The sequence below is a fragment of the Lepisma saccharinum genome, chromosome 27 (genome assembly GCF_977018435.1).
Source record: "Lepisma saccharinum chromosome 27, izLepSacc3.1, whole genome shotgun sequence".
NCBI classification, from domain to species: Eukaryota; Metazoa; Arthropoda; class Insecta; order Zygentoma; family Lepismatidae; genus Lepisma; species Lepisma saccharinum.
Window position 1 is genome coordinate 40,863,155 of NC_139255.1, and position 12,205 is coordinate 40,875,359.

A 12,205-nucleotide genomic window follows, 5' to 3' on the forward strand; every position below is an offset into this window, starting at 1 on the left:
ATAAAACGCACTCCATAAAATTACAGAAGTAAACACAGAAATGTTTTAAGAAATATTCCTCTTCCACTGTGTCCAGTCTCTGGCTGAGTCAGCGCAGAAGTCAAGCCTCTTCATCTTCTGATCTCCTCACTTTCTGCCCACATCTTGGTCTTCGTTTCACTGCCAGTCTTTCTGTCCTTATTCTCTTCCTATGTCAAACCACCTATTCTGCCCTGCAGCTCCACAACCCCCTCTCACTGTCTAATCACCTTGTTCCCTATTTTGTCTCTTCTTGTCTTTCCTATTATACTCCTGAAAATATCATCTGTACTGCCTACACCTTACTTCTCTCTCTTTCTGTCTCTCTCTCTCTCTCTTTCTCTCTCTCTCTGTCTCTCTCTCTCTCTCTCTCTCTCTCTCTCTCTCTCTCTCTCTCTCTCTCTCTCTCTCTCTCTCTCTCTCTCTCTCTTTTGTTGTCCAAGTCTCTCTCCATGCACGAGCATGAGTGCATAGTATTCATATTTTGGGAATTGAAAGATGCAATAGTTAATTATTACAGAGATACTTGTACTCACTTAAATGGTAGTCTGCAAATTTCTGCAGGTTTGTCGGTTATGATGGCTGATAGATAGGGACATGCATATTTCGTTTTTGACGAAAAACGAAATTTGAAAAAACACATTGTAGTGTTAATTTTTCATGTTTTTGAAAGGTGTGAGATGCATTTTGTGACCATGTTTTGTCACAAAATAATGCAAAATGAAATGCAAAAAGCAAAATGAACTGCAAAAAGCGAAATTAACTCTTAAACACGAAATTTAGGGTTTATTCAGACGCGACACCTTCTGAGGTCTGAATTATCCTGAGAGAGTTATGCAATTCCCGGAAAATTGATTGATTCTGCTGTTAATATTGGAGAAGCAAAAATGGACTCCTTTACACAGAAATAAACTTAATACTCTGATAACTACATAAATGTGCTATTAGAAGTGAAATGTTAATTCTGTGGAATAAGTGTAGTTTTTAAATCAAATTTAGGATTATATTCACAATTATAAAATCTAAATGTCTTTTTATATACCACTTTTCATCCAATTTTTCATCGCTATAACACCGATATTTTATTTTGTTTACCGCTTTTGAACCCGAAATTGACTCACTTTTTGTACCGAAATTTTGCTTTTTTATTTATCAAAAATATGTGCCTCCTGATAGAGCACGTTTTTGTGCATTATGGATCTAACTAAAACTAACTAACTCTAGCCTTCTTAAACCCGAAGGTTCATGGTTGCAGCAACACAGGCCTTCCATCTGTACCTATCTTGAGCACCCTCTTTTCCATCCCTACCGATTTCCTTTAGGTCCATCTCTACGTTGTCCCTCCATGTTCGTCTTGGCCTTCCTACAGGTCTCTTACTATCAGGTTTCTCAACAAGAATCCTGTAAACTCCTCTTTCCTCTCCCATTCGTGCCACATGGCCCACCTAAGTCTTCTTGATTTAATTATTCTAATAATATCTGGACATGAATACAAATTATGTAGTTCTAAATTATGTAACCTTCTCCACTCACCTGTCTCCTCATCCCTTTTAGGTCCAGATATTTTCCTAAGGATCTTATTTTCAACATTTTTAATTTTGTAACTGTTGACACACATTTTCCAATGAATAAACTTGGGGAAAACATTGCACTGCTTGAAAGCTTCTAGGAATTTTATGTCCAAACCGGCACAAGCAATTTGCATTCATTCTGTTCGTATTCCTGTAATTCCTTCACACACAAAGGTTTTATGTTCATATTTTGGGAAATGAAAGTTGCAGTAGTAAATAGTACTCATATATATAATAGTACTATATGAGTACTTAGTACTCATAGTACCAAGCAAGAACACAAGTTCCAAGGAGGATGGTGGCAGTGGCCATTGCAATTAATAGAACAAACTAAAAACAGCAAAATCAAAATGGAAAATGTGAGTACTAAGTTTCTCTAATTACATAGTATTATTATTGCTTTCTTGCATTTCATACACACATTCATGTTCCACATCAGTCTTCCAATGCTTTGATACAATGCACTTTCCAGGTATCCTCTTCCTCATGTATTTTTCCATTGTATTCAATTATGCTTGCCAGATATTCGAAATATTGAGAAAGGGTCTGTGTTCAGAGGTGTGACGAATTGTGGTAGATGCCTTTATTGATGTATATTGTATGAATTATTTGCAACTGAGGTTTTTAATTTATAAAATTAAGTAAATGAGTTAATTGAGTTAATTTTATTATTCTATAGTATACCTGCCTGAATACCCAATTTAAGTGTCAAGGAAATGCAACGGTTTCTGGGAAATGCATCCCTATAAGAAAACACTGTGATGGCCACCCTGATTGCCCAGGAGGTGAAGATGAAGAAAACTGTGCACCGAAGACCTGCCCTCCTAATCAGGTATTTTTATGGAAGCCATTTTTCACAAAATGTGACTGATTTCATAAGTTACATTAAATTTTATTGACAGATGGTTAATAGGATACTCAAAGGGATATTAATGATACAGAAGCATACACTCTTATTGCTATTAGTACTAATTCTAATTGTATTAGTATTATTGCAAATAACTAGGGGCATGCATATTTCGTTGTTGACGAAAAAACGAAATTTTAAAAAACACATTGTAGTGTTAATTTTTCATGTTTTTGAAAGGTGTGAGATGCATTTTGCGACCATGTCCTGTCACGAAATAATGTGAAATGAACTGCAAAAAGCGAAATTAACTCTTAAACACGAAATTTAGGGTTTATTCACCGACGCGACACCTTCTGAGGTCTGAATTATCCTGAGAGTTATGCAATTCTCGGAAAAGTGAGTAATTCTGCTGTTAATATTGGAGAAGCAAAAATGGACTCCTTTACACAGAAATAAACTTAATACTCGGATAACTACATAAATGGGCTATTAGAAGTGAAATGTTAATTCTGTGGAATAAGTGTAGTTTTTAAATCAAATTTAGGATTATATTCACAATTTTAAAACCAAAATGTCTTTTTATATACCACTTTTCATCCAATTTTTCACCGCTATAACACCGATATTTTATTTTATTTACCGCTTTTGAACCCGAAATTGACTCAGTTTTTGTACCGAAATTTTGCTTTTTTATTTACCAAAAATATGTGCCTCTACAAATAACACAGGTTCATTTTGTTGGTCTCAGGCTGTTTTGAACAGTCTTTCTCACTCTCTTGTCTCTTCCATTGGTATAATCAATTGAATTCAAGTTGATACTCTCAGTGACAGACATATAAAACCATTAGTATCAGTATCCTATAAAAAATCATGAGTATAGCAGTGCTAGTGAAGAAAGTTTTCATAAGTGTAGGATGAGGAAGTTCTTAGTGAAGAAACTTTTCATAAGTATAGGATGAGGAAGTTCTTAGTGAAGAAACTTTTCATAAGTGTAGGATGAGGAAGTTCTTAGTGAAGAAACTTTTCATAAGTGTAGGATGAGGAAATTCTTAGTGAAGAAACTTTTTATAAGTGTCGGATGAGAAAATTCTTAGTTTCTTTTCTTTCAATGTCAGTTTTCTTTCTACTTATTATACATCTCCTTGGATAATGAGAACTGTCAATGCCATCACATTTCTTTTGATCATTAAATATTTTGTAGAAATTTCATCAAAATTATCAACATATTGTACATTAGGCATTGTGCAATCATGTCAAAATGTATTCGTTTTTAATATACGTGTTAATGTAACTTTGTGTGTATATGGGATGTTATATTGTATTTTTAAGTACTATTAGTCTTTCAGCGTAGTAGCAGTAACTTCTGTTCTTTTAGTTCCACTGTGAGAATGGTAAGTGCATCCCTTCAGTGTGGGTGTGTGATGGCGACAATGACTGCGGAGACATGTCGGACGAGCATTCAAAGTGTAAGGACCGAGTGTGCCCAGCTGATCATTTCAGGTGAGTTACAGAAGTGCACCATGATAATGTTAAGCATGAGTGTCCTTTTTATGTAAAGTCAACCAGAAAAAATAAAGATTTTCCTGGTTGATTTGTTATGGAACGATATATCGTAAAAACCTCAATAGCGCAGCATTTGAAATGATTGATTAAGGAAAGATTGAAATAACAAGCGACACACTACACATGTCAATTGGGAATGAACCAATCAACAGCAACATTTCACACTGTAGTGGCATGACATGCAGTACATGTTGCTTGCCACTTTAGTAAAAGTGGCCTACCACTTGAAAACTAATATCAAGCTCTTCTCTCGAAAAACCGTTATGATATTCCAATATCTGAAAAAGTGCATCTGCTAAGAATTTCTTCTAGAGCATTCATGTGGTTTACTTTCATTCTTTTTCTAGTTATTTCCAATAGTTTGTGGCTTTGTAAGCCTCTTAAATTATTGTCAATATTAGACAACAGTGAAAGGAGAGGAAATTTCGAAAATGGCTTCGCTGGCATTGGTCAAAGGTCCACTAAGCCTTTAGAAACAAGTGTAACCTGTCTCATCACACTTCACATATCACTTGGATGAGGCATATTTTTTCTATGGCATGCAACGTGTCACTTTTTTTATTTTTTGTGCAGGTGTTGATAATGCTTTTTCACAACTGAAGGGAAATGTGACTAGCCAGGTATATGCAGTTTGTGGTGAAGTTTCTTCTTTCACTTTGGTATGAAATGTCTCTTGTTATCAGTCGCTTGTTCCTTCAGTTCAAAATTTTCCTAACAGTCATGCCACTGAAGATTCTAGGTTAGGTCCTTGCTCAAGTGTTAATGATACTTTGAGCTTGTCTTTTTATCTATTTTATTTAATCATAATTCGTCCTTATTGTTGAAATTACCTCTTGAATAACTTTTTTCATTTTTTTATCGGTCTCAGCGTCAATTCCTACATTGAGCATTGTGGGATTTTTTTTATAGCATGCGAATGGTTCTAAAGAAAAGCAGTGATTATATGGTATCAAACTTGGTGTGCATCATGAAGTTCTTTTAACTCTTGCTTTTCTTTCCGAATATCTAATTTTGTTATTGTCAAATCAAAACAGCTTTGCATGATTCAAAACAATAACACTTTTCCTTCGCGCTGGATGATTCATTGTTGTTTTCGGCAAGTGACTGCTTTGCAGATGCTAGACGAAACACTAGCGCCAGCTGCAGCGTAAACACAATAGACCGGCTGAAAGTTGGAGCAACATGATGGCAGAAGGAAAAATCCTCCTCATTTCAAAGATAACGCAATTGTCGAAGACTGAACTTTTATCAGTGAAGAAGAGAGAAATGATCCTAGCTTTATGTTTTACCATGCAACAGTCAATAATACGGGCAATATTTCCTATGCAGACAGCTGTATTCAAACAAAAAAGAGGGATCTGAATTCTGCAATTATAGCATTGCCGTGCAAACCCAGTGGGGGAGAATGAGCTGTTGTAGGAGAAGGGATGGGGTAACTTTTTCCTTATCCTATGGTTTTTGTTCGTTTTGAAGAACATATTCAGAACTGGTTGCTCCACTTTAGACACAAAAGGAAAGGAGGAGGGATCCATCCTTGTCCACCCGTGTGCACGCACGAACAAGAAAATCGTGGCCGAAACAATTAGCATTGACCTCCTCGCTGCCCCCTTTTGCTGACAGGACAAGAGGGAGGAAACACTCAGTGAACAGAACACTTTTTTGGCAAATGTATGACATCTGTACAGTTGGGAAACTTATGAAGCGGAAAACGGGAGTTACGACATATGTAAAATTTTGAGTAAACCTAGATGACAATGTGTTAAGCGGGTTGAGGATCTTTAGTTGGTCTATGTGGCTTTGATTATGTATAACATTTTCCTTTTTTCATGAAGTGCTACAGGGCACAAAGAACACTTTTTGAATGAAAGTGGTTACCGGAAGTTGTCTGGTACCAGGCCAAGAGTTTCTCGCTCATGGGAAACTGCTGAATCTCAAGCTCAGAGCTAGACAGATGGGCGATACTCCCGTGTCTTTATTTTGGAACATTCCTGCGATCTTCTCACATTTCTCATCTGGCACTGGTGAATATTTCCAAGGTGGCAGGTGTCTACTTCGAATTATGCAAAACCAGTTTTCTTGAAGGGTCTTGTAAAAAAACTTAGTATTAAAAATTATCCGTACCCAAAATACATTAAAGATCCTACCTTATCGGCTGGGGATTAGGAAGAACTTCAGATTAAAGGGTACTTCATTTTAACCAATATCTAGAGGCATGCATATTTCGTTTTTGACGAAAACACGAAATGTGAAATAACGCATTGTAATGCTAATTTTTCATGTTTCTAAAAGGTGTGTGGTGCATTTTCCTACACTGTTTTGTCACGAAATGATGCGAAATGTACTGCAAAATGTGAAGTATACTCTTAAACATGAAATTTACCATTTATATACCAACGCGACACTTTCCGAAGTCAGAATTATGTTGTGAGTTATGCAATTTATGGAAAATTGAATAATTCCGCTGCAAACATTTGAGAAGCAAAATCGGACCCCTTTATACAGGAATAAACTTAATATTCTGATAATGATTTAATGTGCTATTAAAAGGGATATGTTTATTTTGTGTAATAGTGCAGTTTTAAAATCAAATTTTGGATTATATTCACATTTTTAAAACCAAAATGTCATTTTATATGCTGCTTTTTCACCACTACAACAGCGAAATTTCATTTTATTGCTTTTGAACCCGAAATTGACTCTGTTTTGTACCGAAATGTTGCTTTTTTATTTACCAAAAGTATGTGCCTCTTCCAATATCATATTAATGAGGTTTTCCTGTATATGCTTTATGAATTTTATGTACATTCATTTGTATATAAACACAGATTCCTTGTGTGGTATACTTTAATATGTTCTTGTTACAGCATTTTGATGCTTCGAACTTGCATCTCTTCCAAGAAATAGGAGAAAATACATTGTAATCTTAACTTCATCATGTAAATGTGGTAGCAAGTAAATAAATTATTTATTTTTGGTATGTGAAATCGGATGATAATTATCCTTACTTGAACTTTTTTAGTTGCAACTCTGGACGATGTATACCTCTGGCATGGCGGTGTGATGGGGATGAGGATTGCTCTGATGGAGAGGATGAACCAACCTCTTGCAAGAGTTCTGAATACCACACATGTGAACCCAGTTACTTCAAGTGTAATAACACCAAGTAAGTTCATTAACTAACTACCTAACTCTCTAGCATTCTTAAACCTGAAGGGTCATGGCTGCAGCAACATATGCCTTCCATCTGTCGCTATCCTGGGCAAGATCAATCCAATCTTTTCCATCCTTACAGATTTCCTTTAGACCCATCTCAACGCTATCCATCTTTGTCTTCGCCTTCCTGCAGCTCTCTTACCATCAGGTTTCCCAACATGAATCCTGTAAACTCTTCTTTCTTCTCCCATTTGTGCCACATGGCCTGCCCATTTAAGTCTCCTTGATTTATATTTTTGTATTTTTTTAAGAAATTGCTCATGGTACATACAGGATATACAGTAGAATCTTGATTTTACATTTTTCAGGGGACCAAGCTGCAAGAACTTTAAATACAGGAAAATGTAAAATCGAGGAAAATTGTATAACATTTTGCTATGTTGGGACTGTCAAGATTGAATGTATAATGCGGGAAAATGTTAAATTTGGTTTCCACTGTTGTCATTTTTTGAGTTGAATGAAAATTATGGCTTCACCAGAGATTGAACCTGGGTTTCTGACATTTTGTGCCTGTTAGTTTACCAAGTGCACCTTTAGTCTCATCCCAATATTCACAGTGTAGGTCTCAGTGTAAATTTAAGTTCACTGCCAGGTTCAGTCTAAAGCAATCACAACTTTAAAAGTGCCCAATGACAATTTGAAGTTGCAATGTATTTGAAATATATAAATAAATTTCCAAGCATCTTAAGCTATAGAAATTGTGGTCCAGAAAGACATTGGCTACATAGTCAAGTTGGTAGAGCATCAGCATGGAATGCCAATAACACAAGTTCGATCCCCGGTTAAGCCACAATTCTCATAATTTTTTTTCAATAAATGAGAGACCTACTGTGGGTTAAGGGGATACTCAATAAAGTAGCATGTACTTCAATGGTAGCTAAATTGATGCTCAAGAACTATATTTTCATAGGAATCAGGTCCTCTTTCCCAAGGTTTGCAATGTAGCCATTTCTCAGGTATGAACACTTTTTTGACCTTGTAATATACATATATGGACACATACTCCCAGGTTTGATACCCGGTGAAGGCACATAGTGATTCAGATCCCACTTTAAACTGTAGGCTCAGTACCGATTAGCCTATCTGTGCATAAAGTGGACTTAAAACAATTCAATCGACCAATCAATCTAAGAACTTGCTCTATTTTTATTCACATAAAACTGTAAGCACATGCTCATCATTGAAGCAGGTGCTCACTGAGGGAGTAGATGTTCCCTGTGTGAGCAGGTTTACAGTGATTTCATTAATCTGTAATATAGGGTGTTTCAAAAATCCCTCCGGGATTTCGGAAGTTGGTTGCTCAGAGGCCAACTCATCCACTAGGATCAGAGCATGTCAGTGAAGATAGTAAATATATAAGTTTTTAACCTCTATCATTTGAGTGGTCGAAATTTTGCAGTTTTTTGGCAATGGCCCCAGACTACCTGTTTGTTTTACGTCTGTCGAATCACCAAGGGAGGACATATCAAACATTTGTAAGGTGGGTTAAAAAGTTGCATATTTACTCTCTTCACTGACATGCTCTCATCCCCATAGGTGAGTTGGCCTCTGAGCAATAGACTTCTGAAATCCCAGAGGGAAATTTTGAAACAACCTCTATTGTACATGCTTAAAAAAATAAGTAAATAAATAAAAGTTGACCCATTGAATAAGAGAGATCTGCTTGTAAACTTAAACATAAATACTCCAGAATCACGTAGATACGTTGCAGATATGGAATTACTACATAAGATCATTAATGGAAACCTAAGATGCAGCATCCCAGTCCACGAACTCTCCATCAGAGTGCCCAGACACAAAACACGGAGCAAGGAAACTTTCCACACTGCAACTACCAGACTCTCACTCATTCAACGTTCACTATTTCATAGGCTACCAAATCAGTTCAATGTCATCTCGAACCAAACCGATATATTCAGTTCATATCCATCTTTTATCACCAACATAGAAAAAATTGTTTATAAGTAATGCTTTCGTGAAACTCATCCGTTTACCTTGGTACTGTCTTGACTTGTTTATGTTTATATTTATATTTTGTTTATTTTATTTTATTTTATCTTGCTTCGTGTGTTCATTTTAACACTAGTGTACTGTTTTACTGTTGTTTCTTTCTGGTTTAAAATGGCTTCTGCTGTACTATAAATTTCAATAAATAAATAAATAAATATTGCATAGCAATATTACCATATGAACACCCATTTGGAAAACATCTGCTTTCCCATCCCTGAAAAGTAAATTCCTGTAGGTACCATGGCCTTAATAACTTTTACCCCTCAATTGGAAGGTGGGAGTGTTATTCAAAAGTTGGAAGTGCAGCATAGCTAAATCCATGTGTTTAGTATGTATTATTTCTTCCTTGGAAGCTCCAGCAATTCAAGGTGTAAACAATATGCAATTTGTGTTCTGTATTATTTTTTTCTCTCCTCTTCTACAGGTGCATTCCTGGAAGGTGGCAGTGCGATTATGACAATGATTGTGGTGACAACTCAGACGAAGCAGAATGTACACCAAGAAATTGTAGTGAATCAGAGTTTAGGTATGGTATTGTTAGTTTATTTATCTTATTTATCTTATTGAGAGAGTCACTGTTGTGACTGTGTACCTTTATGTACACTCTTGTTCACATAAAGTGGTACTTGATAGAGAAGACATGTCACTTTTATTGTACAAGAGTTTGCATGGAAAATATGTCAGGGTCCCCACTTACAGAACAATAGAAAACTTTGAGAAATCAGGGAAATTAAGTCGTGACATGACTTTAAGAAGTTTAGGAATAATAAATCTGATAGTCATACAATCACTCTTCTGGGTTGTAACTACTACATTGAAGGGCAGTAGTATTGTTACAGCCCAGAAGTGTCTGTAACTGTATATGCAGTGAATATGGATTTTCCACATGTGTGCAAACACCACTTTTGTCGCTGTATGTATTTTGGATTTACAAAGAATTACTTCTAAAGAGATGTGTGTGTTGGAACTAGAGCCAATGCTTTCATATTTCCACTCTAAAACTATACTTTTGAACTAAGTTATAACAACAATATCTTTTGGTACACACAGAATATGCTCTATTGTAGAAATCTGTATGAGAAAATACATGTAGATAAAATGCAAGTCAAGTTAAGCTTGGTAGCAAAGTATCAATATCAATACCAGACAGGACTTCTTCAAGCATTTTTCACCAAGTTCAAGTTTTAGTGAAACATCACAAAATGGTCTGGAATTTATTAAAAAAAAAAAATGGGAATTTGTTTTGGCTAAATAAGTGTGAACTACGAGACGTATTTTTTAAGTAAGTACCGTTTTGATATGTACAAAAAACAAGTAAACTTTTTGTAACAATTTTATTGTTACATGAAAGACCACACTTTTATCTACTTTTCCACATAAGTGCCACCAATATTAAGGCACTTATCATATCGAACAACAAGCTTTTGTATTCCGTCGTCGTAGAAGTTTGCCGCCTGATTTGACAGCCACTGCATCACAGCCGTTTTGAGGCTATCGTCGTCATTGTGGTGCTGACCTCCGAGATGCTTCTTCAGTTGCAGAAACACGTGTTTCAGGTGTAACGTAGGCCACCCATGTTTCATCGCCTGTGACAATTTGGCTTAAGTACGCGTCACCTTCAGCTTCATAACGCACAAGAAAAGTCAAGGCGCTACCTAAACGTTTGCTTTTGTGCACCTCAGTTAACATTTTTGGTACCCATCGTGAGCACAATTTTTGATAGTTTAAGCGTTCAGTAACAATTTCGTAGATAACACTTCTTGAAACTTCAGGGAACTCCTCTGATAACGAAGAAATCGTGAAGCGTCTGTTCTTTCACTTTTTCGTCTACTTTCTGCACCAAATTGACAGTGATCACTGAGGGTCGCCCACTCCGTTCCTTGTCATGAACATTCTTTCGGCCATCTTTGAAAGCTCTTACCCATTTGCGTACCATTCCATCACACATAATGTTTTGTCCGTACACTTCACAAATCTGACTGAATTTCAACTGCTTTCACGCCTTTAGCACTAAGAAAACTAATATCAGCTCGTATTTCACAGTCGGCGGAATTCTCAATCGGTGGAGGCATTTTAAATACGCAAAAGCAAATGTATACACAATCGATTGTTGCCACAATGGCGTCTGTGGCTTGCCAACAGATGTAGGTACACAGTGCACATGCACGGGACACAGACTGCAGCACTGCAGCGGCGGAATTTCAAAACGGTACTTACTTTAAAAATATGCCTCATATGTATATGTATTATATCATTTAATCAATTTATGAAGTTCAAGGGTGGCTTCACACCAAAGCGACAATCAATACTTGTGGCATGTCACTTGAAGACCAACCAATCAGCTGCAGTCTTATGCAGAGTATGGTCTTGCTGCAGAGTGGAACATTGTATTAGTGTTTTTTAACATTGTATTAGTGTTTTTTGTTTAGTTTTTTTCCCAAGTGATATCGCTTGTCACTTCGGTGTGAAAGTTCTCTTACATGTATAAAAACAATCAGAAGTTGCCTGGGAAATCTTGGCTCTCAAATGCTTGTTTTGCTGACGAATTTGATAGTTTGAAAAACTGTTTAGCAAACAATGGTAACTTTTAATTAAGGCATAAGAACTTTGCCGATAGAGACCCTTAACTATTGACTTTATATGAATTAATTTGTTCTTTTTTTGTCTTTTGTAGGTGTTCAGATGGCCGGTGCATCAGAGGGTCATTAATGTGCAATGGGGAATATAACTGTGATGACCACAGTGATGAAACTAATTGCAACACAACCTGTGGACCACATGAGTTCCAATGCCAGAATCCACAATTCTGCATTTACGTGTAAGTATATTGAGGTTTGGGTGAAATGCACACGAGTTACCAAGTATCTCCCACCCCCTCCAACCCATTTAATACATGTGATATATTGTAATTGCTTGGTGTGGAGTTGTTGTAGGACAAAATTTTCAGATACAGGTATTATTCAGTGGCATATTCTTCCAT

At 36.3% G+C, this 12,205-nt stretch overlaps 1 protein-coding gene across 4 annotated transcripts in view; it reads left to right on the forward strand.

Moving 5' to 3' along the window:
- LRP1 (LDL receptor protein 1) overlaps positions 1 to 12,205 on the forward strand; it is a 330,684-nt gene that overhangs the window by 283,016 nt on the left and 35,463 nt on the right. For all 4 annotated transcript variants that reach the window (XM_083113424.1, XM_083113423.1, XM_083113425.1 and 1 more), the window contains 5 exons: positions 2,269 to 2,421; positions 3,815 to 3,939; positions 7,022 to 7,165; positions 9,650 to 9,751; positions 11,900 to 12,043. In XM_083113424.1, the coding sequence (XP_082969550.1) occupies positions 2,269 to 2,421; positions 3,815 to 3,939; positions 7,022 to 7,165; positions 9,650 to 9,751; positions 11,900 to 12,043 (668 nt within the window). The remainder of the gene's footprint in view (positions 1 to 2,268; positions 2,422 to 3,814; positions 3,940 to 7,021; positions 7,166 to 9,649; positions 9,752 to 11,899; positions 12,044 to 12,205) is intronic.